The following is a 26,356-nucleotide window of genomic DNA, read 5'->3' as shown; positions in this document are numbered from 1 at the left end:
ATATCCTAAATCTTGGTTGTTTCTGTTGTGATGTTTCCATTCTCATCTCTGATTTTGTGTATTTGGGTGCATTCTCCTCTTTTTTGGTAAGATTTGCTAAGCGTCTGGCAATTTTAATTTTTTTCAAAGAAGCTATCAGCACAACCATGTTCATGGAAGCACAATTTACCATAGCTAAAATATGGAACCAACCCAGATGCCCCTCAGTAGATGAATGAATCAAGTATACACAACGGAAATCTATGCTTCTATCAGAAAGGCTGATATTGCCCCATTCATAATGAATTGGAAAGAATTGGAAAAGGATCATACTAAGTGAAGTAACCAAACCCGAAGAAACATAGACTGTATGGTTTCCCTCATTGGTAATAACTAGTATATGTCTAGGATAGTTGTTGCAGATGATCACAATAGCTCAATAGCTATGTACATATGATCACATAAAATATGACACTAAGTGAAATGAACTCCGAGTTATGGAAATAAGTGGTTTATCATTGTTGCTGTTATTTTCAACATACCAGGTGAAATTATGCATTTTTATTTTTTCTTCCATACAGTTTTAGCCGTGTTGTCACTGTATTTGATTTTGGATATTGTATATGCATTTATCTGAACTAGGGAAGAGGAGGAGAATATCAAAATGGTGAGACAAAGGGTAAAAGGCAAACCAATGCAATAGCAATATTTATAAGACACTATGCTGTAAATCAATTGTACAACTGGGGGGGGGGGGTCTGAGGAGGAGGGAAGTTGGCAGAAAAATGAGGGAGGAGGTAACAAATTTGACAAGAAATGTGCTCACTGCCTTACATATGTAACTGTAACCACTCTGTATATCACCTTGACAATAAAACAAAATAAATCAAAAGGGCCAGGGCATGGTTTAAAAGTGGTAAAGTCCCTGCCTAGCAAGCATGATGTCCTGAGTTCAAATCCTATTCTGCAACTTTTTTAAAGAAATGCAATAATTATATCTTATGACTCTGTAAACAACGGGGGGGGGGGGGCGGGCTCTGCACTTCACCTGGGCTCCTTCATTAAGCAGGAGTGTTTCTCATTTGCCTGGTCTTTCTTCATCCAAGAAAGGAGCCTATGATTTTGCAAATTCCAGTGCACATGCACCAAGCCTTTGTGCTGCATTTGCTGATTTTCCACCAGCCAAAGCAAGTGGCAGTATCAGGCTGACAGTGACATGGGCCAGGGCTCCCCAAGGTATGATAGCAGGAGTCCTGACTCACTCATCAACAGGCATCATCCTAAGCATCTACCCTAACTCAAATGTGGTTCTGAAATGACCTGCATCCTAACTAACGTGAGGTTGAAAACTTGGGCTTTGGATGCTATGGCATGGGAATCGAGAGATTAAAGCCCTAAATATATTCCGTCCATGGAATGGAATGAAACATCATCCTTGGGCATGTCCCTGATATTTAATCCCACTGGTTTTGGTCAGAGCCTGTCTTGCTCTGAAATCTGATCACAATTTAATATGAAACAGCTGAATGTAGGATAGGGTAGTCTCATTAGAATGGTCTTCAGAATGTCCAACTCTGAAGGTCCCACACCCCACCACTCTGGCATTCCTTACAAGTTAGTCCAGTCAGAAAGAACTGGGGTCAGCTATGCTCAGAAAGAACACTTATGGCCATGCCGCCTGGCAGGCAGAGTCCCCACAGTGCCCTTAAAGCTAATCAAGGTCAATTTACATGACAGATAGTCACATTAACCAAAAGAAACCCTGTGAAGTTGGCAAGGTCATGGTCCCAATTTTGCAGATGAAGACTGAGCTGGAACAGTGCACTGTCCTGGTCCTCCTTCTGAATAGGATTTGGGCCTCAGGTTGTCATCTTTGGGTATGCTTGCTCTCTACAGGTGCTTCACTCAAGGATTTATATCCCCTCCTCTTCCCTCTCCTCCTCTCCCTTTCCCTGACAGCCCATGTTCATGGCCATAACTAACAGTGGCAGTATAGTGGCCCATGATGGACACTGTGTGCTGTGTACGGGTTATTGGCCAGCTTCTCCCTCTGCCCCATTCAGTCACCTCCTCCTCCAGCTTACACTTATCCATAACAAACATCCTGGAGGTCATGCCATGCCACCTGCTATATATATTTCTTCACATCCAGGAAGAACTTGGAATGCTCAGCTATGGCCTGACACCCAGGTAGGAAGGCTATGGTGACATGGGAATGCTGGCCTAGGAATCTGCTGTATCAGCTAGAACAGTCCAGCTATGAGTAGCAAGGACCCAAATTAGCAGTGCTATCAATATGGACACTTATTTCTCTCACATGGAAATATCTGAAGGAAACCCACTCTGAGTCAGATATGGGACTTAATAGTCTTCAGAATCAGGGTTCAGCCACGGCATCATCTATAACCATGGAACAGGAAGCAGAGGGAGAAAGGGGTAGAGACCAATGTGGGGAGGAGAGGGAACTAGCTACTGCCAGCCTAATGAGAAAAAGTGCACCCCTTTGTCACATCTATTTGCAAAGAAGGCCAGTTGGGGTGAGGGAGGGTAGGATTATGATGGAAGGAAGATTTGGATGTTAGATAAGACACCCAGGCTCCAACAGAAGTGTGATTAGACCTTAGTCACTTGCCAGCTGGTGAATCTGGGCAAGTCATTTTGTTTCCCAACTGAAAGGCATGAGGCAGCTACCATGTGCACTCAATGTCAGAGAGACCAAGATGCCTGTGAGGTTAACGATGTATTGATCCAGTGTCTGCTTTCTTCCATCAATATGGAAGAATGCTTCCTGGGATTCTCAGAATGTACTCAACTTTATTTTTTTTTCACAAATAGTTACTATAGGTGCCTATGTACCAGTCACTGTGGTAAAATTATTTCCTCATTGCACTTGGCACACATGAAAGAAGCCAGGGATAGGCACTACCTGGGGTACACTTGCAACGGGCTAGTCCACTGCCTTCGCAGATATTGAGATCAGGTGAAACCTTTGTCAAGCAGTGTCAAAGCATGGGAGGTAATATGGGGGAGCGGGTGGGGAGGGCTGTAGTGCTCTGAAAACAGGAGGAACTTTGAATGCTGGCCAGCCAGGAGGGCAGGAAGGAAAGGAGGTAAAAACCAGGAGTGAGACAAGCAGCCTGCTGCTGGTTCCCATGGCGCCCAGGTAAATCAGACTGCAGTGCTGGTGGGTGAGTGGATTTTTGTGGAATCTGCTGGGAGACCTGAGTGTGAGCGGCTGGGCATGTATACAGGCTGCAGTGTAATTGGCAGCCAGGACAGAGGAATCCTCCAGAGCATAAACTCTATTTCTGCAGAAAGATTTGGGGGATGTTTTGAGTTTTTGTTTTATCTTATTATGTACCCCTCACTGACCTTGAACTGGCAATGTAATCCATCTGGCCTTTGAATTCATAATCCTCCTGCCTCATCCTCCAAGGTTCTGGGATTACAGACATGAACCACTATGCTGGGCTCTAAAATTTGGGGTTTCATAAACCATAGACTATATAAAGGTCCAAGTCCAAGACTGATTCCAGAATCACACAATATTTTATGGGGAGCAAGAGGTACCTAACTAATCCTGTATTATAGGGGTTAGCTATTGTTGTTACTGAGTTAAAAGATCAAGGAACTGAATGAACTTCAGGGAGGTCAAGATTCTTGCACAAAATCCTGGGGCCAAGATTCAAATCCATGTTTGTCTTGTTACAAAGTCAGTGCTCAATCACTACCCCACCCTGGCCAGCCCATCAACCCCCTCCTGGTCTCTCCCCCTCCCACCTACCCCCTGCCAAGTCCCACATATACTCCTCCATTCTTCCAGGGCCAAGCATAGCTTTCCTGCTGGCCACCATCACAGTAGGAAGTGAGAGTGGCCAGCCTGCAGAAGAACCAGCTCCGAGGTTTAGAGATGCTGGGTTCAGAAGATAAGCGTCTTGTGGCTTCAGTCTTCACAGCAGCTCACAGAGGCTCCTGGTCTTCTCTTATACAACTGCAGCTTCCATGGAGGCTGACAGAAACCCCTTCCTGAAAAGATGCAGGGAGACAGGAGCAGCCTCTTCTTTCAAAGGCAGAAGGAGCTGGAAGCCCAGGCCTGGTTTGCAGCAGGAGCCCTAGAGCAATGCTGCCAAGAGCAAAGGCTTCTGAAGGGAGAGGCCCACTAACAAGATGAGAACCCAGTGCCGCCAAGACCACACTCAGCAGAGAGGTGGTCCCAGCTACCTCATCCTCAAATAAACAGCATCTTGGCCCTGTCCAGAGCTAGGCCACAGAGCAAGGAGCTGCCAGCATTTCCATTAGGAAACTCCCAGGTTCTTCTGTTGAAAATGGAGCTTTCAGAGTTCTTTTCTAGGTTGGGATTCTTGCATGTCATCTTGGGAGCCAGTTTTTTCATTTACTTTTCATTGATCTCCATTGTCCAAGGATAACTCTCCTACAATTCACACCCTTCCAAAAATATGCCCCCTATTTAAGCTGATTTGTTTTTTGTTTTGGATTTTTTTTCCCTTTCTCTTCCATGGAAATGGAAATAAAGCTTAAGAGAACAAACCATTTCTGCTTTTTGGGCTGGAGACTGAGCTTTATTATTTATAAGTGTGAATGTGGGTTTGTGGGTACTGGGCAGGAAACAACGCAGACTCTACCCGAGCTGTGGGCTGGGCCCCTCCATGGAAGGAAGGAGCCTTCCTGTACCGGCTTGGTGGTTCCAATCAACTCCAGTGGAGGAGGAGGAGGAGTGGGAGGAGGGGGGGGAGGGGGAAGAGGGGGAAGAGGGGGGAGGAGGGGGAGGAGGGGGAGGAGGAGGGAGATTTCTTTGTGGCCTGATCCTATCCACCCCCACCCCAGCCCACATTCTCCACTTATTATCCCTCCTCTCACAGCTGGCTCATGCTGAGGTAAGCTTGAGCAAAGAAGAAACACAGAGGCATTCAAAGGCCTGAGATAACATGCACATGGCCTGTCTCCTGCCTTTGATTGAAAAAGGCTTGCCTTTTGGGGTGGTCTCTTTCTTTCCATGCTAACCTTATCCTCTGAGTGACACTCTCCCTCCCCTCTCTCTGGCTCCTTGTGTCCCTGCCCCCACTTTGGGCATCCCCTTTGAACCCTTTGTGCCCCTGGCCTCTCCCTCCCTCCTGCCCCCCCACCCTGGGCATCCCCTCTGGACTCCTTGTGTCCCCTGGAGGAGTAAAGTTCCTCCGTGCTCTGCTGAGGTCGCTAGGGACCCCTGCATGAAATCACCTGGATTCCCACCTGCACAACCTAATTAGCTCCTGCTCCTCCCACATCCTGCTGCTGGCTCTTCTTCCTTTAGCTCCGAAGCCCCTACAGGCCCTACACTTTGCCCAACCTACCCAAAATTGTCTTCATTCCATCTGACTCTCCCCCTCCCTCATCATGGTCCTGTCCAGAAAAAAGCATGAGAAGCCCACTACCACCACCACAAAGAGTTCACTTTTCGAAGTAAGTGTGTGGAACACCTTTGCAAATACATTATAAAGTTGATGGAATTCTTCCTCTGTCTCTGAGCCTCAGGAACTTCATCAGCATGGTCATGGCAGTGCAGTATCCTTCCTTGCCTGCCAGCCTGACCAGGGCTGGGGGTGCCCCCACCTGTGTTCCCCCTACAAACCCACAGTCCTATGATAGAAAATCCCCTAAGAGTGACTATTGTGCAATGAAGACAAGGAAGAACTACAAAAGCCTAATAAGCGAGCCTCAGAACGGAGCTGTGAGGAAGAAATGAAGAGGGAGTGAAAACTCAGAACCTCTGAAGTCTGGGTGGCTCTCTGCATCCATTGGTTCCAGCCACAGGATTTCACATACACAGACCAGAAACATAGGTGGACCTACAGTGGTTGCATCCACAAGCCCGAACATGCACAGACTCTGTTCTTGTCATCATTCCCAAAATACCATAGTACAGCAACTGTTTATATAGCATTTACATTTTATTGAGCAACCTAGAGGTGATTTAAGGTATATGAGAGGATATGTGAAAGTCATATGCAAATACTGTATCATTTTTTAAGGGACTGGAGCATCTCAGGTTGATATCCTTGGGGGCCCTGCAACTAGCTTCCATGAATATCAAGGCATGACTGCATGCCCAAAGTCCTATGCCTCCCAGGAAAATCTCACCCCCAGGTTCTTAGGCACCAGCTTGTGCTCCCTGATCCCACATCTCTTCCCCCCAGGGAAGCCCTCATCATCTGACTGTAGTGGCCACTTACCTAAGAGGGCGTCTCAGTCTCACAGTCCACATACAGCAGTTGCTATCAAGATTATTTATAGCCAAGAGGCACACCAGAAAATACAGGGGAAAATACCAAAACCTTGAGAGAATAACAGAAGTTAAGCAGTTTGGTGCCCAGAGTTTTAAAAAATGTGTTATAAGTCACAGTTAAGTGGCAATCAATTCCTACAATGCAAAGACTGTCCTCCTGTGAGGACAGAGGGGAAACTGGTAGCACTTTGCGTCTGACCCCAATCCAGATCCTTATATATTGTTTGTTCTCTCCCATGCCCCCACACTTTCTGATTAACAAGGATGGCCTGGGAGGGGCTCCTGCTCAGTGAGCATCTATTGTTTTCACCTACTCAGCATCCATCCCTGCTTCCTCTGGTATTAAATGCACCATAATTTATTTTCATTTATTACCTATTATTAGTCCTTGGAGCTTGAGGCAGAACTGACCCCATTCCTGTCTCCAAGGCTGAGCAGTGACCCAGGCCCTAGCTTGGTTCAAGGGTTCACAATGGCCTAATGAGCCAAAAGAGAGTTAACCCTGGGCCTTTTTTTCTGGCAAGGAATGAATACTTATCTTTATTAGGGTAGCTGAGAGAAGACATGCAGGCCTGGCACATGGAGAAGCCATCCTTCCCTGATGGGACACTTACCTTTGGAGATCAGGCCTGTCTGACACCCAGATTGTCTTGGATTTCTCAGTTCCCCACACAAATAGTTTTATTCTATTCCAGTCTGGGTTTGTTTGGGTTTTTTTTTTTTTTTCTTCCTGGTAGTAGGTTTGAGCTCAGGGCCTTGTGTTTGCTCTCTACTATTTGAGCCAAGTCTCCAGCCTTTTTAAAGTTATTGTTCAGAGAAAGTCTGTGTCTGGCCTCAGATTATAATCCTCCTATTTATGCCTCTCCATAGCTGGAATCACAACTGTACTTCTGCTGTCTAGCTTAGTGCTGGGATAGGGTCTTGCTGTTTTGCCCAAGTTGAAACCCTCATCTCTACCTCCTGAGCAGTTGATATTATAATGGTAAACCACTGTACCCAGCTGAGTGTACTTTATTACTCCTATCAAACTCTAAACATTTGTCTCTCTTTTACAAATAAAAAAAAAACATTATATAGAAGCTGAGTATTAACCAAGACTCTAACACTAGCAGGTATTAATCAGGGTTTGAGTATGAACACAGATATGCCTGCCCTCAAGTCTTAGCTGTCACCCAGTAAGTTTCTTTCTCTTCATTCTATAAGTCATCAACCTAGCTTTGCTAAACATTTAGTAGTCAACATTCTGGAACATTTGGTGTCTCCAGATACTAAAAGCCAATGACTCTAAGCAAGCCTGCTGTTCTTTCTTGTTTCCAAGTGGCGTTTCAGCTTCTGTAATGAAGGGAAAGACTTTCCAAAACAGACCTCAAACTAGCTTGTTGAACATGTTCTAAAGTGCTCCTTTTTAACCTTTTTCTTTAGCCAAGAGGTCCACATTTCCGCATATTGCCCTAGAAACTACTAGAGCATTCCGGGGAAAAGTACTACCTATGGGTATCTGCAATGAACTTAGTCTCCTTTTAGGATGATTTTGGTCACCATGGATTCAAATCAACTAGGATTGAGAAGCATTTAAAATATGCAACAGGGTGGGATAAGACAGAAAACACTTAGAGCCAACCCAAATAGAACCACACTAAAAGCCCCTGGAAAAAGCTTGAGCCTGGGCCACGTAGGGAATGGCTCTCTCAGCTCTTGGAGACCTCACTCAAGAAAAGGCTGGATCAATACACTGAATCCAACATCAGAAAGAAGCATCAGAAAGAAGCATCTCCAAATGGCTGGCTGCTAGATATCTTAGCGAAGTTACTGGGCTATGGAGACTGTTCTCCAGCTGGAGGTCTAGAGAAATGAGTGTTCATATTTCTGTACCATCATTTGAGAAATGTCTGGTTTTAAATGATGACTCCTCTCAGTCGGCTTGTTATAGAAGCAATGCAAATGATTTTCCCAGTATGTGCTTGTGTTTAACCTGCTCACAGGATTGATCTAGAAACTGAGGACAGATTGGAAAGATTGCCAGTAACCAGAAGCCAAATATCCCTGTTTCTGTTGCTGTATTAATTATTCCAGTGCCTCGTATGTAGCTGTTGAAATAAATGTTCAGAGGTCCTTTGAGTGGACAGCACCAGTGTTATCTCAATGCTGCACGGACCCACAAGGAACCCATTGAAAGGAAAAAGAAAAACTCATAAAAATTCAACTGTAGTTGGGTAATACTACTAGGACTAATATTTAAATTATGGCTTGTTCACATCTCTTGCTGAAGCACTAAATACTTTTCTAAGGAGACAGCAATGTTGTTCCAAACATCTAAAAACAATTGCTTGGTCCAAAATTAGCCCCAAATCATTGAGATATGTATGCATTCTCTTTTGGAGGAAATAATACAGAGGATACAAAACAAATCCTGCTGATTAGAAAGAGCTTAAAATGTTCCATCCAATCACGAGTGAACAAAGAATCTCACCAAATCTTCTGAGAACTGTTGAGTTGTCCTCTGCTCCAGAGACTGCCTGATCACATGGCTCTTTTATTAAACTGTTGTTTCATGTTTTTACTGAATGGGGTGTGTGTGTGTGTGTGTGTGTGTGTGCGTGTGTGTGTGTTTCTCCTTCCACATTTAATTGTTCTGCATATGCAAACCTAAATCCTGTTCTTTTGACCCACCACATGCCTGAGATTAGAGATGTGGTACTAAAGGCTGCCTATGAGTCAGTAATCAATGCCCTCAGTTCTCCTAGGTATTCTGCCTGACAAGCCCTTAGCTTTAGCATCATGTACCCAGCAGCCAGTTTCTGCTTTTTTATAGTCACAAGGGACTAGAGCTTATCATCCCAGACCAGTCATGGCCACTGAATTCCTTGCCAGCAACTGGTCTTAGTGGGGATAGGGACTCATTTAGCCTGTGAGACAAAGGAAAATCCACCAGGAAACTCCAGGAAATATTTTTTCCCAAGTAAGAGAAAAATACAAGTCCCTATTTTCCTCCTTCACTGCTTTCCTATTTTTAACACTTTCCTTGAAGATGCTACTTGGAAGAGAATCCGGCATCTTGAGACCATGAGATGAGGACAAAAAGCCCTTGCCAGGCTCATGCCAAACATGGTGGTGGGAAAAACCTAGGAAGGTGGAAAGAATCTGGGAGCTTGTTAAGCAGCTGAACTAATAATCACAGGATCACTGACCCTCAGATTCCTTATTTAAAAAAACAGTAACTATCCTGGATTCTCAGACTCATTAAACTTTCTTAGGATTAGAAAGCATAGAACTGGCCAATATCATTCTCATTTCTTTTAAAATGTGAGTAATTACATCTTCCTTCTTCTAGAAAGGACAGTATGGTATAATGAGAACACAGAGGTTTAGAGCCAAACACTAGTTTGGCTGAGTAACCATGAGAAAGTCTCTTCACTTTCAGAGTTTCAAGTCAGACTGGGGCAGTATCAAGTGGCAGAGTGCTTGCCCAGCAAGGGTGAGGCCTGGGTTCAATCCCCGATATTGCCCCCAAACAAGAATAAAGAAAACAGAGATGTAGTATCATTAATTATAAAATGTAGTTAATAGTGATGCTTTTCAAAGCTTGATATTGAAAAATATGAAAAAATATTTTAAATATTGACCAACTATACATCACTTATGCCTGCAGTAGTTCATCAGTAAATGTTAACTCCTGTTTCCTTTCTTCTACATGATCCCTGTGTGGAGTACAGGTTGCAGTGAAACTTTTTAAGTACCCCCAAATAATGTCAGTTTTCATCATCCTTATTTGGAAACAAGAGAAATGGCAAAGACAGTTATCCATGTAGGCGGATAGAGCTCAAAGAACAGCTTTGACCAGCAGGCCCTCATTGAAGAGCTGCTTACTGCCTTTTGTTGAGTTTGCTGCTGTCTATGACTTAGCTTCTTGTGGAACCATCTACAATCAATGCCTCTATTCAGAAAGGTCCCAGTATTTTGGGATGCTCCAATCAGGGAGGCTCTGGTCCCCACAAGCTGCCTATAGTGGGAGCCTTTAGAATGCGTACTCAACTGCCTGAGGGAGCAAAGAGCCCAGGCAATGTGCATCTTGTCCTGGCAACCTTAGGGTTGCGTGGGCCTGGGAGAAGCTGACAGCTTACACCCTATGTTTCACAGCTTGACTTGCTGGCTATTCTCGTGGCCTTCCTGGACCCAGGCCCAGCCCAGAAATGCTACATACATGCATATGCACAAATATACACATACAGTCCTCTCCCTGGTATTAGGCACAGTGCAGCCACCCTTAGTACAGCACAAAACTCACCTACAGCCACTCATTGTCTTCTCTGAAGGCATTAACATAATTCTTGCTTAACCACCAACACCTATTACAAACTCTAGTCAGACCATGACGATTAAGCAAGAGTAAAACCCCTTGCTCTGGGAATTTCAACCTATGTACTCTGAGCAAATTATCTAGACTCTACTAGGCTCTTAAAACTCGACTTGTGATTCTGTGGGTAATATCCTTAGCACGGCACTTGGCTTATAATATTCAATCAAAAAGCCCACAAATTCCATTGCACATCAGGAAAAGACATCTCAACATAGGACAACTCAAAGGTCCATCCAACCTGCCATCTAACTGCCGATGACAACTAGACTTCCATTAGTCTAAAATACTTGTGCAAAATCTTGTGTGCAAAGCAGTGAACAAAGACCCTTAAAAACTTACCACCAGTGACAAAAATGATAGGAATTACAATAAATTCTACATAGTAAAAGCTATGAGAAGGAACACAGTGGGCAGTAGGGGTACCATTTTACTGAAGTGTCAGATCAGACCTCTTGTAAGAAATGATAGGTAAGCTTGTAGGAGCTCAATGTCCCACATACATGCTAATTGGATAATGAATGTACCACAAGTCAGAGGTGGCACTCTAAGTAGACACAAGGCAGATTCTCAAAGCAGAAGGTAAGGATGCACCCCCAGAACCCTACAAGGCCTCCATTCTTCCTCCGGGACTATCTGCCTGTGATCATAACCCTATCCAGAATGTGCCTAGATTTCAAAGGCCTTCTTTCATGCCCTTCTCCCTCTCTCAGAATTTTTCTTCAAGTTTTTGGTGGGCCAGCAATACATAAAGTTGCAATAGGCCTTGGTAACCCTATTTTCTCCATAATAATCCCAGAAGTTAAGCTATTAAGTACTGAAGCTCATAGCTGTTTCCCACTGCATCTTCTTACTCCATTCCATTGTTCAGGTTTAATCTCCTGTCCAGCTTGCTTTTCAATGTTACAGGCTGATTTTTTTTAATTCGTCTAAATTGAAGAGCCCTCTTAGGAGATGTTGGACTATATGCACATATCCATAAAGAAAGAGAAGGACCCCTGGGTCACTGTCCAGAATCACATTTTCCATTACACACTCATGCTCAGGTACATCATCAAAGCACCGCAAATGCAGTACACATTTCTAACATCTTTGTTTTCCTTCCTTTCCTTTTCCTGATTTCTAATATGCTTAGTGCGATTTGGTACCACGATTTTTGCCTGAGGCTGTGTGCAGGTAATAGATTCCCCAACAATCCTACCCTGCTTTAAATCCATTTGTATTATTAGATTCATGTGTCTCCTTCACTCCAAATTACTCCCAGACTTTGCTAAGGGCATTTCCAATATTCAGTTGCTCAATTTTTGTTCATGTTTAATGATTATCTACTATGTGTAAGCCAGTGAGATGTGAGAATTTAAAAACATGATAAAGACGTAAGATTTGTTATTATTTTTGGGACCCAGGGCCTCAGTGATTCTAGTGGGAGCCAAAAGCTAAACAGATAATCACTATCTTAGGTACCATTAATTGAAGTGTGGGAAAAATATTGTGAAAATTAATCATTTTAGCTTGAGAAGATTAGAAAACATAACAGCACAGAAAAAGTGTATTTCAGCCATATCTTAAGTGGCTGTATTACTCAATGAACAGCTTATAGAAATGCGAACATCAAGCTAGGTGTAGTGGTACTCCATTGTAATCCCAGCACTTAGGAGGCAAATGAAGGAGGACTGCAAGTTTGAGGAAAGCCTGGCCCACACATAGAGACTCAGTCTTTCAAAAAAATAAAATAATAAGGCAAGAAATGGTGGTGTATACTGTAATTCCAGCTTGAGAGACAGAGATCAAAACTGTACTTAGTGGCCAGCTATCACAAGCAAAATGTTAGTGAGACTAATCTGGATAACAGAAAAGAAAGAATGGAAGAGAGAAAAGAGGAGGAGGAAAGGTTAGAAGGGATGGAAAGGGGGAAAAGGAAGAAGAGAAGGGAAGAGAAGAAGGGGCCCAGGACAATTGTCTTTTCCCTTAGTGGCATTGGGGGATGAAGTCTGGACCTCACACTTGGTAGGCAGGCTCTTATCACTTCAGCTATACCTCCATACCTTTTTGCCTTTAATTACTTTTTCAAAAAGATTCTGCTTTTGGCCTGAACAGACGATGGACTGTAATTCTCCCAACAACCACTCTGGAGTGGCTAACAATATTGACATGAGCCACTGTGCCTTGCCAAGCCCAGGACTCTTTAAGTAAGTTATAAAGGGCCTGAATACCTTGTGAAGTCTAAGCTAAAGGCTAAAGGATAGGATAAGGAAGTACTGTGGCCAAGTGCCCAACCTAACATACATCAAAAGCACTCACCAGCCCCATGCAGGAAAAAAGGAAAACACATATTAACTGCCAATCCAAGGCAAAAGCTGAGGAGACTGAAATCTAGGAGGAAAATATAAGAATCAGAGTTATATTTGTTCACAGCTGTATGTCTAAGGTCTATGACACTCATATCTACAGCAGACAACAAATGAATGAGCCATGGGAAGGTAGCTCCCAGGCCAAGTGGGACTCCAAGGATATAGAAAAGGGTGTTATGTTTTGAATGTGTCAACCAATGCTTCTTATATGAGAAGCCTAGCCTTTGTAGCAAAACTGTAAAGAGGTTGTAGGACCTTCAAAAGGTGGAATTTAGTGGAAGCTCACTGAGGATGTTGCCCAAAGAATTGATGTAATTCTCATAGGATGTTGGTCAATTCTCAGGAGAATATTATTATAAACGTGCAGGCTAACCATTAGATCACTACCCAGCTTCCCATCTCACGTGATCTCTCCTCACATGTACTAATGCAGATGGTCCTTTGAAAAAAGCAAACCACTTCACAAGTTTTACCTTTAGACTGAGGCATCTGAATATGAACCAGGAATTCAGTTATTCATTCAACATCAGTGTTCCTGTGTCCTGAACCCTGCACCTTTATTTATTCAAAGACCTTTATCATAACCACATTTTAGTTTGTCAATTAGCAATCCAAGTTTTTAGTTATTTTTTGGTGGACAATTTTAATGGCATTTGGTTGTCACTGAGGCTGATTAGTGGGGAATGGTCTTTATTACTGATTTGAAATGATCATCAGAGAGCCAAGTTTTCCAGTCAGATAACCACCAAGTCATGTGAAAAGTTTTGTTTTTAATCAATGATAGGGCTTGGATTCAGGGCATAGGTACTGTACCTGAGCTCTTTTGCTCAAGGCTAGCACTCTACCACTATAAGCCATAGCTCCTCTTCCGGTTTTCTGGTAGTTAATTGGAGATCAAAGTCTCGGATTTGTCTGCCCTGGCTGTGGCTTTGATGCTCAATCCTCAGATCGCAGCCACCTGAGTAGCTAGAATTACAGGCATGAGCCACCAGCCCCCACGCTTATGTGAGAAGTTTTTGAAGTATCTTCTGCTGAGCTAATGTCTTTCCTCATTCTGATTTAGTTCGCCTTTGTATGGAGCTCTGGCACCATCACTCTAATTTGAAAGGCTTTCAGGGTCATCTCTGTTGAGACTCAAAGTCCACAAACCATCACCTGGAAACTTGCTGTATGTGCCAAAGTCTCAGGTTGCACCTCCAACCACCAAATCAGAATCCTTATTTTAACAGGAATCCTTGTAACACTCACTAAAAACACTTGGAAAGCTTGTTAAAAACAAGAATACCTGGCTTCCTCTCGAAACCACAGAATCACAATCTCTAGGAAAGGCCTGGGAATCAGGATTTTGCATGTTTTGTGCAGTCATCTCTACATGGGTTTGTGGCTTGGCAATCATAACTCTAGTCCAATGTATGTATCCCTTTCTGACAAAACTCTGCCTACCAAACAACATTCCAATTATTTTTTGCAAATAATATAACAAGTTTTATTTTTCATCATGCATACAAAAGTACAAACATTTCTGATTTTTAGAAACACAGAAATAACTACGTTCTTACCAGTGTCAACTTATCAAGTATAACCAGTTAGAAGATATTCACAAAACCCAGCAACAGTTACCAAATTACATTTCTAAGTCCACAGTTAAGAAACCAAATCACACTGATAACAATCCTAACAGTCACACAATCATAATGTAGGTCTCCATGTTACACCAGAAACACGATTGATGCTATGATAAAGGGTCTGAAGTACCTAACATTGAAGTCTGAGTTTTACAACAAATAATCTCTCCTTTGTGGATGAGAGGTAGCTCAGCTCATCCGAACCTCAAGAATTGTGACGATTCATTTCTAAGGCCTATTCTGAGAACATCATTAGTTAACAATAAAAGCAAAATGCAGGATGGATGTCATAGTGTTAGTTCACAATTAACACCACCAGAGTCCCAAACTCCCAACTGCACTGGCATAGTGTCTTAAGAGTTAGAACCAACACAATATAGGTAGAAGCACTATAAACAAACTAAATAGATCCTAACTGATGACTAACACATAGCTAGGTGGTAATACAATAGGTAGGTGATAAAACACATGGTCTAGTGACTGTCTTCTCCACTTGTGTGTTCCTGAAAATGTCCATAATAAAGAACAAAACTGTTAAGAAAAAAAACAAACAGACTTACACAGCTCTAATTTTCTCATAGGCAACAATGGAGAAAGTGGCAAGAATTGACTTTGGAGGCAAAATACAGAACACATAAAATTAAATCTTCCATAGATACAAGGCCACATCTAGAAAAAAAGAAAAAGCATCCAGAATAACATTGTTTTGGGTTTCTGTGATTCAAAAACATCATTAGTATGATGGAATACAGATTAGACAAAACTATGGACCTATTCTTTCTAAGGCATCCTATTTACCATCAACCCCTTTAATTTTCCCTTCCCAACACTTAAAAAGGTCCTTGCTGCCCCCTCAATTACTGACTGGTAAGGTATGCTTTCCTTGAAACTTCTCAAGCCATTCTGGTCACCTTTCCCATGCCTATTCCACATCAGGCTCATTCATGCCTGCTCTACATTCTGCTCCAATTCCCCTCACTACAACTACAAGACACAAACTTGCCTGCAGAATTTAGGATGAGATCTTCCATAAAGTAAGGCAGGTTTAGAGAGAGTCCTATTTCCTATCCTCAAGGATGAAGGAGAAGATACCGACAAACCTGGACAGGAAAGACTGAGCTCTGGACTCATCCATAGCTTGCTTCCACCACCCCGCCCCCTACCCCCCACCACCACCCCCCAGGAAATAACCTAAAGACCTAGAACAGACTCTGTTCCTGCCTATTTCCATGCCCTAGGAGTACCTTAGGGTCCCTCATTCTGGTGACAAAAGCAGATTCTTTTTCCTTTTGTGAGGGGGGGGTGAGGGGGGGGGTGAGGGGGGGGACTTACAGCTTGAACTCACAGCCTGGGCACTGTCCTTGAGTTTTTTTGCTCAAGGCTAGTGCTCTTCCACTTGTGCCACAGCACCCTCTCCAGCTTTTTGGTGGTTAATTGGTGATAAAAAGTCTCACAGAAGTTTACTGCATGGCTGGCTTTGGATTTGGATCTCAGCCTCTTGGGAGTAGCTAAGATTGCAGATGTGAGTCACAGGTACCCAGCTAAAGCCTACTTCTGTAAGCATTTGAAAGTAAAAAATAAAGAGTAACAGACTGCTAAGTAGGAAGCTGGGAGCTAGGGATCCAGATGATTGAAACTACCACAAAGGAGAGGGAGGACTTAAGGAGCATGCACACAAAAGTCAAAAGTCAAAAAGAGAACAGATACTAATGTAAACATTATGCCATAGACTAATTGTAGCAGATGCACAAGTGTGAACAGGGTTTTCAACTTGCTAACTTTTGAATGACTCTAGGAGTCTGTATCAAATAATGACCATAGACTCACTTGGTCTTCTGGTTCCCTCTATTTCAGCCTAGCATGTGAGTGTGCATATCAAGCTCCCAATCTCCCTAGCTATACAAAGAAAACCCTAGCTTGTGTTGCTGTTTCTGTCCATACTATGTACAGTACTAACAAAACAAAAAGCCTGGTGCTGGTGGCTCACATCTGTAATCCTAGCTACTCAGGAGACTGAAATCTGAGTATCAAGGTTCAAAGCCAGCCCAGGAAGGAAAGTCTATGAGACTCTTACCTCCAGTTAACCTCCAGAAAACTGGAAGTGGTGCTGTGGCTCAAAATGGTACAGCTCTAGCCTTGAGTGAAGAGCTCAGGGGCAGCACCCAGCCCCACAACCAACCAACCAAAAAACAAAAAAACAAAAAAAAAAAAACACCACACACAAAAAACAAAAAAAGAGGAGGAAAAGTGAGAGGCAGAGAACAGAGTGGCAAGAAATGGAGCACAAAAGTGAGGTCAGGAGGAAGGTAAGAGTCAGTAGTATGGATATAGGAAATGAAGTCAAGGAGATAGAGGCCAACAGAGGACAAATACCTTTTCCCCAGAATCCCTACCCCAGAACAATCATGACATTTCTTAAGAAAAAAAAGAAATTGACCCCCCAAAAATTTGTAGTTGACAAAGGTGGGGCACAGTCCCCACCCTCACCTGGATCACAGCCTGAGGATGTGTCCACAAATAACTGCCTGCCCTTCAGTCTTTGCAGTCACCCGATTGCTGGTCTGAGGAAGATAGCTGTGTCTCATGCGCTGGCACAACATCTGAGTCCAGAAGGAGTTCTTGAGGACCTGTTCACCAGGACAGTTAAGAGTCTAGACAAAAGTCTGAGACCTGACAATGTCCATCAAGCATGGCCAGGCTTCTCCTAGACAGGTCCACTCCTAGACAGGTCCAGAGGCAAAAAGACACATATGGTCGTAAAGAACACACAACACAATGTCCTTGACCTCAAGGTTGGCAATGTCCAGCACATAGACAGAACAGATCCCAGGCCAAAACTGGGCCTGAAAAGCACAAAACAGTCAATGCCATGTGCACTGGCTTGGTTTTGTTGTGCTGAAAGAGCAGTTTGTTCTTAATGACATGCATAGCCAGCATAAACACAAAGTCCAACAAGTCTCTGACTGTGAAGTAGCAGACCTAGAGAATGTTCTGGTCTTCCTGGAAGATCACTCATGAGGGTCCAGGCAAGGTGGAAAAAGGCAGAAGACATCTGGAGTGCTAAATGCTTAACATTAGAACAGTAAGAGATGTCATAACATGTGATTCTTGTTTTTAAAAAAGGCAATAAATCCCTGGAGAGCAAAAGATGATTATAAACGCCATATTCTTATAGCTAAAGTCCAAAGGTGCTACAGTACAGAGGCAAACCTAAGGAAAAGGCAAGACTGCCACACACACACACAAGTAGTCAGCCAGAAACACGTCTAGCCAGAGGTAGTAGAAGCTTGTGAAGGATCACTTGGACTGGTTTGCCCCAGGTTTAGGGTCCTCCACTGGCTGCTTCGCCGGACCTGGCCTACCCTCCTTTGCTTTCTCTTCTTGGGCCCCTTCACTCATAAGGTAGTATTGCAGAGGATTGGGCCAAAGTTCCTCATTGATTATCTCGACAATCTTGTCAGACTCAATAGAGCTGTGGCTTGAAAACCACCCAAAAAGGCTTCGGTTGTTTTCTGGATTTCCCGGGCTTAGGGGTTGCAGATCATGACCAGCAAGCCACTGGATTGCAGTAGAATGAGACACCACCTTACCCGAAGAACTACAACCGTATTCTTTGATGAGCACCTTATTTTGGAAATAGGGGTTGCATCCAAAGTAGAACTTGATTTTGTAGCCCAATCTGGCAAGGCCCAGCTCTTCCACCTCCAAGCTACTCAAGTAGCTTATTACTTCTTTATCTCGGTTGTTCAGAAAAGATGACAGCTGGGGGTGGTTCTGCAAAGCCTGCCGCCAGAAGCCAGGAATATTCTGGATCACGAGTTTCCTGCGCTCGAGGAATTGCAGTCGCAACCGCCCGAACTTTCGTGAAAGCCTAAGGTAGGCCCGGTCGGCCTGGGTGCTCAAGGTCTCCAGCTTCTGCTGGACCCTCTCCAGAGCATTCATGCTACTTTTGATGCTGACCAGGGGCCGTGGCTGGGACCATGATGGAGGCCCTGATGATGTGGGCCCTCCTGGGGTCCCAGATGAAGGCCCTGCTGGGGGCCCGGATGAGGGCCCAGGTGCCAGAACATTCCTCTCCTCCCCTGCGGAGACGGTGGCGCCACGGGTGGCAACTGTGCCACCCTCCCTGGCCGCCTGCCCTCTCCTGGGTCTCGCACCACCTGCGGCCTGAGACCCCCGCCCTGCAGCGCCACACGGTTCGGCCGCTTTCTTTATGGAAGGGCCACGCCGACTTCCGCCGCGGGGGGCATTTTTCCGCCTTGCCACAGTTCCCACGGTTCCCACGAACACAGTGTCCGTGACCAGCCTCTGAGCGATGGCCAAGGCCCTCCTGGGGCGGGGCCTGGGGGTGGCCAGCCGGTGGACCCCCACCGCTTGGGCCTGGAGCGCATACCCACAGTGTGCAGGGAGCGGGCTGGAGGCCACTTCCGCGAGTTGGGGGTTGGCTGCGGGCCCGGCCGATTCCCCACCGTCCCAACGGGCGCCCGTCTGCACCTGTGCGGTTGTCGGGACGTCCTCCGGCGGAGTCTGGTGTTGCGGAGGGTCTGCCTCGCGCGGGGCCTCCTCGCCACCAGCGCAGACTCGGCCTTTGGGGCGGCCTTTGCCACGGCTTTTGGCGTGGGAAGCCTTTCGGCTCCGGCTTCGTCCACTCATGACGGCAGCCGACGGTAGCCCACGACAGGCAACAGCAGCCGACGGTAGCCCACGAAAGGCGACAGCAGCCGACGGTAGCCCACGAAAGGCGACAGCAGCCGACGGTAGCCCACGAAAGGCGACGGCAGCTGACGGTAGCTGAGGTGGACTCGAAAGACCACGCTCTGCTCGCTCCTCGCCTGCCACAGGCGTCCTGGCGTCTGCTGGGCGGCAACTACCGTGGGCGGAGGGCGGGATCACCATGGCAACCGCCTGTGCCCCCCGTGTGCGAGGGCGGGTTGTGCCTGCTGATTGGCTCCCGCCTTGGTTACGCACTAACGTTCTGGGGGGGGCTCTCTCCCCACCCCCAATTTCCTGTCTCTTTAGTGCACACACACGTGCTTGCCCTTTAACCTCTTCCTGTGGACACGCATGCGCATTCGCAGGGCCTAACTATGCCGCCTCTCCTGGGGCAGCTCCTGGGGAAAACGCTTCGGGCCCCTGAGCCTCTTCTCTAACATAACTTTTTTAAACAAGAAAATTTTTTTTTAATTTAAATAAAGCTTAGCCGAAGCTGCCACTATCCCTTTATAAACTGCATTGGCGGCCGCTGCTGAGGGATTTGCGCGGTAATGCTAGGCCTCCGGGCCCCTTCGAAGGCAAGAGCATCATATTCCTTGGAGCCTTCTCCGTGCCGGGCCTTCCCTGGACAGTCTCCACCGGGAAGAGTGGCGTTGTCCTTCCCGCTTTCCCAAAGGGAAGACTGCCGCTCAGGGACCCCTAGGAACCTTTCCGAGGTGGCACACCGCGGGGCGGATGGCCAGTCCAAACCCCGGCCCCTCGGGCTCGGGAACGTTCGCTCCAGTTCACCAGGGCCGCGTCCATCCCAGCCTGCTCAGCTAGATCTTAAAGCCAGCCCCGCCTGTGAGCGAGCAGGCCTCCGTGGAGCGTCTGCGGCCTGGAAAAAACGCGGCCGGGCCCCACTGCTTCTCCCCACCGCCACCGGCCTTGCCCGCACCCACCACCCCACCCCGCCTCCACCGGCCTCTGCCCCGGCCCCACCGACCTCTACCTGGCCTCTTCCCACCCCCACCCGCCTCTCCCCGGGCCCCCACCAGCCTCTGCCCGCCCGGCCCCACCACTTCTCCCAGCTGGGTTATAGAGTTGAGCTGCCATTCAAAATACAGGACCAAAATGGAAGGCTGAGTCTGGACGGAGACACAAACTGGGTGAGAGTGACAGGATCCCTCAAGGATCCGAGTAGGGTGTTTCCCAGCACGTGTACAGAATTGCTACTTAAACTAGAACTCAGTAAACTCTTAAGAAAAAAATGAAGGAAAAAAAAATTCAGCCAAAGCTGCCACTGTTCCTCTCCGAACTACACTGAGGGGTATTCACAGTCCCTCAACTCTGTGGGCAAGTTCTAACCCAGCATTAGCACCGGTGTGGGTTAAGGTTACATAGGTGGCTAAGCCACCGCAGGATTAACAGGAGCTGGGCCAGGACAAGCTGTGTATTAATGTCAATCTGACGAGCCTTTCCTCACAAAGTCAGAGATAAGCTCCCAGTGAAAAGAAGCTAGAGACTAAACTCTTGGTTTTGTGTGTTTTATTAATTGTTTTTAAAAAGTACCCCCTTGCTCTGGTTATCCACTCCATAGTAAAAGGCTATTCTGTGCAGATGAACATAATTGTTGGTGTTACTGTATTTACCATGTTTTAATATTCAACTTTATATGAGAATGTCACTTAGGTTCCTAATTAGATAGTAAAGTGTCAAAAGGGACCGGTGGTGTCTTTTTACTTTTATCTCTCAGAGCACCTAGCATGGGGCCTTGGCTCATGTTAGTAATTATAATGGAAGTCTACAGGTACGTGGACTTTATATGGGGCCAAGTCTAACTTATTTGATCCCTATAACTGTCCCATGGAGCAGGCATAAACATATTTCATTGAAGTAGCTCATGCTACAGTATCTTCCCCAAGGTCTCATAGCTAGTGAGTATTTCCTTGCAAGGCTCCAGAACCCATGGTGCAAAACTATGGCTCAAGAGATCACTTGCACTGATATTTTAATTTCTCTTTTACCGTTCAATGGGTAAACACCTTTTATGTTTAAAATTATATATATACATATGTGTGTATATGTATACATGTGTACATATGTACATACTCATACACATATACATATAGTTTTACATGCATATGGAGGCATACATATATGCATTATTTGTTATGATCCATTTTCTCTGGGATATGTAATACAATTGGCAATATTCAACATAGGTAACTTCAAATGGTTCATGTTGGGAATACAACATTTCCATGTGTATGCACACTGTGTGTGTGTGTGTCTGTGTGTGTGTGTGTGTGTGCTAGTACTGCGGCTTGAATTCAAGCCTCAGCTTTTGTGCTCAAGGCTTAACTGTTTTACTTAAGCCACAGCTCCATTTCTGGCATTTTAGTGGTTAAATGGAGATAAGAGTCCCATGGACTCTGCACAGGCTGGATTCAAACTGTGATCCCCAGAGCTCAGCCTCCAAAGTCGCTAGAATTACAGGTATGAACCACTGGCACTTGGCCCACTGATAGTTTTATAAAATAGCAGAATACTATTCAGGGAAGATCTTGTTGAATACAGTTACAGTTGCAAAAAATATAGGAATCCATCTATCAGCATCTTACTACCATTAAGGGAGGAACTCCTAAAACAGAACTGAGTTTTTGCAAGCAAGCCCTACCACTCCCTGGCTATAGGTTAAATTTAGGACTTTGAACATGCCCTAGACTTATTGAGGTTATTGTTGTTACCACATAATTTAGATTACAGGTAAGCACCATACCCAGTTTGTTTGTTGGGATGAAAGTGTCACTAACATTTTGCTGGGGCTGACCTTGAACTGTAATCCTCCTCATTTCTGCCTCTCAAGTAGCTAAAATAACAGGTGTGAGCCACTACACCCAGCCAAGTTTCTCTCTTTTTCAAAATAATCATTTAGCCAGTGCCAGTGGATCATGCCTGTAATCCTAGCTACTCAGAAGGCTGGAATCTAAGGATCATGGTTCGAAGCCATTCCAGGTTGAAAAATCCCCATGAGATGCTTACCTCCAGTAAACTACTCAAAAAAGTTGGAAGTGGTGCTGTGGCTCAAGTGGTAGAGCACTAGCCTTGAGCACAAAGAGGCCAGCAACAGTGCCCAGGCCCTGAATTCAAGCTCCAAGACTGGCTAAATAAATAAATTAAATTAATAGTTTTTTAAAATCATGAAATAATGAACAAATATCTTAGACTTAATTGAATCCTCCCCCCCAAAAGAGAGTTGATTGTTCCCATAGCTTCAGAAAAGCCTTTGAAAATAAGTAGTATAAAGCATTTCGAAAGAGTGCTACTGTGTTTGGCATTGGTGTGTCTGGGGGTAGTCTGGGAAAGGAAGGAATTATATTTTTGTCAAGCAAGATTTCTGTCCTTTTCATTTGAAACTTCAAAAATGACCATTATTTTTAATGGGTACAACTTTGTTGTGCATGAGGCTCTAAGCCACCTCTAGTTTCTTACCCTGGATACCACAGGCCCTACAAACATCTAGTGTCCTACAACAAAAAGGCTGTTCAAGACTGACTCAAATGCACCTGTGCTGCTTATGGCCCCAGCAGCCACCCGTACAAATCTTTACAGAGCTACTAACACGCCCTGACAAAAATAGCAGCCTGGGTTTAACAACAGCTTCTTTTCTTCCTCCTCAACATAATCAATATCTGTATAATTGATCAGGTGGGCCATATGGCCCCTTTGACTCACAGATTAAGACAATTAGGACAGCCGCCAGGTGATTGCTCAAGTTGGCATTTTTCATAACTCAGACAAGCAAACCTCGTCATTGTCTTCCTCACAGAAGCAAGCACCATCTGGTCTTGGGCATGCTTCAGTCCTCAGGCACACAATAGCTAACTAAAAAAGGGTGTCACCACATTTAGACAAAATATTGACTAAAAGTGATTTGGGTGGTAGTAAATTTGTAAGAGCTTCTACTATAGAATCAGGTTTGAGAGAGAGAGAGAGAGAGAGAGAGAGAGAGAGAGAGGGAGAGAGAGAGAGATAGAACTAGCAGAATACCCAGTCTGCTGCTCAGACCAAGACTTTAGAGTTGTTCTGACACCTTTCTCCTGGACCAGGAGTCTGGCACCAAGAGCTCTAAGATGGGAAAACATAGAAATACCAAGAAATACCAAGTCATCAATAAGGAAAGAGAAAAATACCTATTTTCTGGAATTCAGACATATGCAGCAGGCTCTCCACATGCCAGCCTTTTTCCCCTTTTTAAATTTTGATCTTCAAGTGGTTGTACAAAGAAGTTTCAACTTAACAGGTTATAATTCTATTTTGTTAGGAGAAAACAAGTAAAACATGCAGCTGTTTAGACACCCAATTGCTAATTGTACTTAGAACAGAAAGAGAATATTTGCTTTAATTGATTCTTTAATTTAATAGGTGATCTATAGCTCAAGAGACCAGGAGATTTATGCTTCCCTCTGTGACATGTTCCTTAATCCCAAACCTCAGCACCTCATAACAGGAGTGGCAGAGAAGCATTGCTCTACTGTGGTGGGAACTGTCTGGCAATAGCCTTGATCACCTGCTGCCATTTCCAGACTGACAGCTCTCAGAGGAATCCTGAAGTCCCTACTGGCCCTTCCTTCCTCACAGAGGAGAGACAATGTAAACAAAATTCCTCTGGAAGGAAAAGACAATATCACTCCTGTCTCTTGCCTTCCATTAAGAGTAATTTAAAAGCAAAACAAAAACACTTAAAAGAAGGCAACAGCAACCATTGCTCTCCTTTATCATCAAACCAGTTTTCAGCAAGCAGTCATGTTAAAAAAAAAAAGAAGACCACCATATGCCTCGTACATTGCTATATGTACATTGTTTTCAATGAGTTCTGTCTCTATCTAGAAAGTTTATAAGCTATTTCCTGCATTCATTTGCTAGAAAAGTTTTCTGGGAAAAGTCATAGTAAAAAAATCATGTTGGCATAATTCAGCCTTATCTAAGAGCTTGACCCTTCTGGCCTTAATTTTATCATTCATTCATATCTTGAACAATACCATGACAACCCCCCTCAAATTATACATACATAGTACATAAAGTAAAATGTCATCTGAAAATTAAGATTGAAAATTTATCTTGTGGTTTTGAGCTTTTGTATGTAGGATAGGATGAGGTAGGATCCTGAGGGGCTGGGAAGGGGAGTAGGATGGCAGGCTGGTAATCTATGCCGCCAGCATCAAGGTTCTCAAGAAACCTAACCCAGGCTTTTCTGATTTTGAACTCAGAACACTGAGGACACCTACTACAGACCGCAACCATGCTGGAATAAGGAAAAAGAAGTAGGACTTTTCCTATTGCTGCTGAAATAAATGGCCACAATTTTGGTGAGTTAAAATAGTATAAACTTACCACTTGATGCTTGTTGAGGTTGGAAGCCCAAATCTGATTGCATGAGATTACAAAGAAATGTGAGGAGCTGGAATCCTGTTGCAGACACTCACAGGGAATCTGTTCCCTGGAAAACTTCTCACCTTCCAAACACTACTTGGCCATTAGCTCTTCCAGCTAGCAAGGGTATTGTTCCTAGTTATATTTCCTTCATCCACATCCCCTTCTCTTACTTGGACCCTCTGCCCTCCATCTTTCCTTCTGAGTACCCTAATGATGATCTTAATAACTCAGGTTCATCTCCTCAGCTCAGGATCCTTCATCATATCTATTAATTCCCTCTCGTCATGTAATATAACATATTGACAGGTTCCAAGGTTTGAGACATCATTGAGGGACAGTATTCTGACTAGCACTTGGCCATGAACTATTGACTATTATTTTTTAAAGAGATATGTTATCAGATTTATGCTCAGTTGCTATGTTTCCTAATTGTTTATCTACTAGTACATGCCCAAGCCTATGGAGTTCAATGTCTACTTTATAATAACAACATCTAGCAGTTATTGAGTGTTTTATAAGTTTAGGTGCTGTGCTAAGTAATATACTTGGCTTTTTCATCTTTAATCAACTCAACAACCCAAAGAGATTAAGGATTATTGTCTCCATGTCATGAAAGAGAAGATTAAGACTTAGAGAATTTCTGTCATATGACTAAGATTAGATAGCTGAAATTCTAACCAAGATCCATCTGGCTTCTAATCAAACTTGCAACAAAGGTACATTTCTTGTTCCTGCTCCAGCTCTACCACACATCTGCCTTAGGTCTCCTGCATCTCTGTTCCATGTCATTGTCATTCTGAAACCCAAGCTAAGGAAAGAACCCCTGTCTGCACATTTCCCCAAATGTTTCTCAGATATACCCCTCATTGGCAGAGGGGAAAGAAAGAGATGCTGGAACTTCACATAGACTGTAAGCATTCATCTAGAAATGATGGATGGCTCTTCTGCTCACCTCTTTTTGGCCAGATGGTGAAGCCTGACATCCATGTAGCTGAGAGGCATCATTCTCACACCTTGCAGGAAAGCAGACACGTGGACCTGATAATACAATCTACCACGCCTCATAACTTCTGTGCTCATTGGAAATGAGAGAAAAAGTAATATACAGTTATTGTCACTGAGAGTCAAGATGGTTGGAACTTCCTTTTATGGCTCATCATTCACCTTAACTGTGTCTGTTTATAAGAAGTCACTAATAGAGAGGGAGATTTTTAGGCCTTAAAATCTTCTTTAGTCCATGTGCCTGTGGGAATGTTCTACTAGAAGTTCTGACTTGTTCTTCAAGGGCACTCTCATCCAGCTAGTGAGACTCTAGATTGAGAAGGAAGTATCTCATATCAGCAGATGACAGTCAAGGTCTCCAAAATTGAGCTTTTGCATTTACTTTTCTACAGTAATAAAATTCTATACCATAGTATTGTTTCATGCACAAAATTATTTTTAAAACAATATAAAATCACCTACAAATACATATTCATGCCTACATATAGTATATTTGACATATCAGTTAATTTCATATTTAGTCTTGATCTCATGCATAAGGCATCTCATTATGTATATGCAAAAAATCCAAAATTTAAAAAAAAACTTAAATCCCAAGAACTACTGGTCCTAACCTTTTCCAAGACACTGA

The 26,356-nt window shown here is 44.2% G+C and overlaps 1 protein-coding gene and 1 long non-coding RNA gene across 2 annotated transcripts in view; both read right to left on the bottom strand.

The window, feature by feature from the left end:
• The window catches only part of LOC125360848, a 35,237-nt gene extending 9,157 nt beyond the window's left edge, over positions 1 to 26,080 (bottom strand). The window contains exons 1-2 of the long non-coding RNA XR_007212816.1: positions 25,676 to 26,080; positions 6,210 to 6,311 (exon numbers count right to left, since the gene is read on the bottom strand). This is a non-coding gene — a long non-coding RNA (uncharacterized LOC125360848). The remainder of the gene's footprint in view (positions 1 to 6,209; positions 6,312 to 25,675) is intronic.
• Positions 16,857 to 19,245, bottom strand: Tspyl5 (TSPY like 5). The gene is made up of 2 exons (XM_048358985.1): positions 18,623 to 19,245; positions 16,857 to 18,538 (listed from the first exon to the last, which is right to left on the bottom strand). The coding sequence occupies exons 1-2, from the start codon at positions 19,243 to 19,245 to the stop codon at positions 17,890 to 17,892; spliced, it is 1,272 nt and encodes a 423-aa protein (XP_048214942.1). The 3' UTR covers positions 16,857 to 17,889.
• Positions 26,081 to 26,356: the final 276 nt, after the last annotated feature.

The sequence above is a fragment of the Perognathus longimembris genome, chromosome 12 (genome assembly GCF_023159225.1).
Source record: "Perognathus longimembris pacificus isolate PPM17 chromosome 12, ASM2315922v1, whole genome shotgun sequence".
Taxonomy (NCBI): domain Eukaryota; kingdom Metazoa; phylum Chordata; class Mammalia; order Rodentia; family Heteromyidae; genus Perognathus; species Perognathus longimembris.
This window is presented reverse-complemented; position numbering and strand designations above follow the sequence as displayed.

Coding starts and splice junctions, on each gene's coding strand:
- Tspyl5 (XM_048358985.1), bottom strand. CDS start 19,245: ATGAGTGGACGAAGCCGGAGCCGAAAGGCTTCCCACGCCAAAAGCCGT. Junction 18,539..18,622: donor TCATCCGGGCCCCCAGCAGG/GCCTTCATCTGG, acceptor CAGCATCAAAAG/TAGCATGAATGCTCTGGAGA.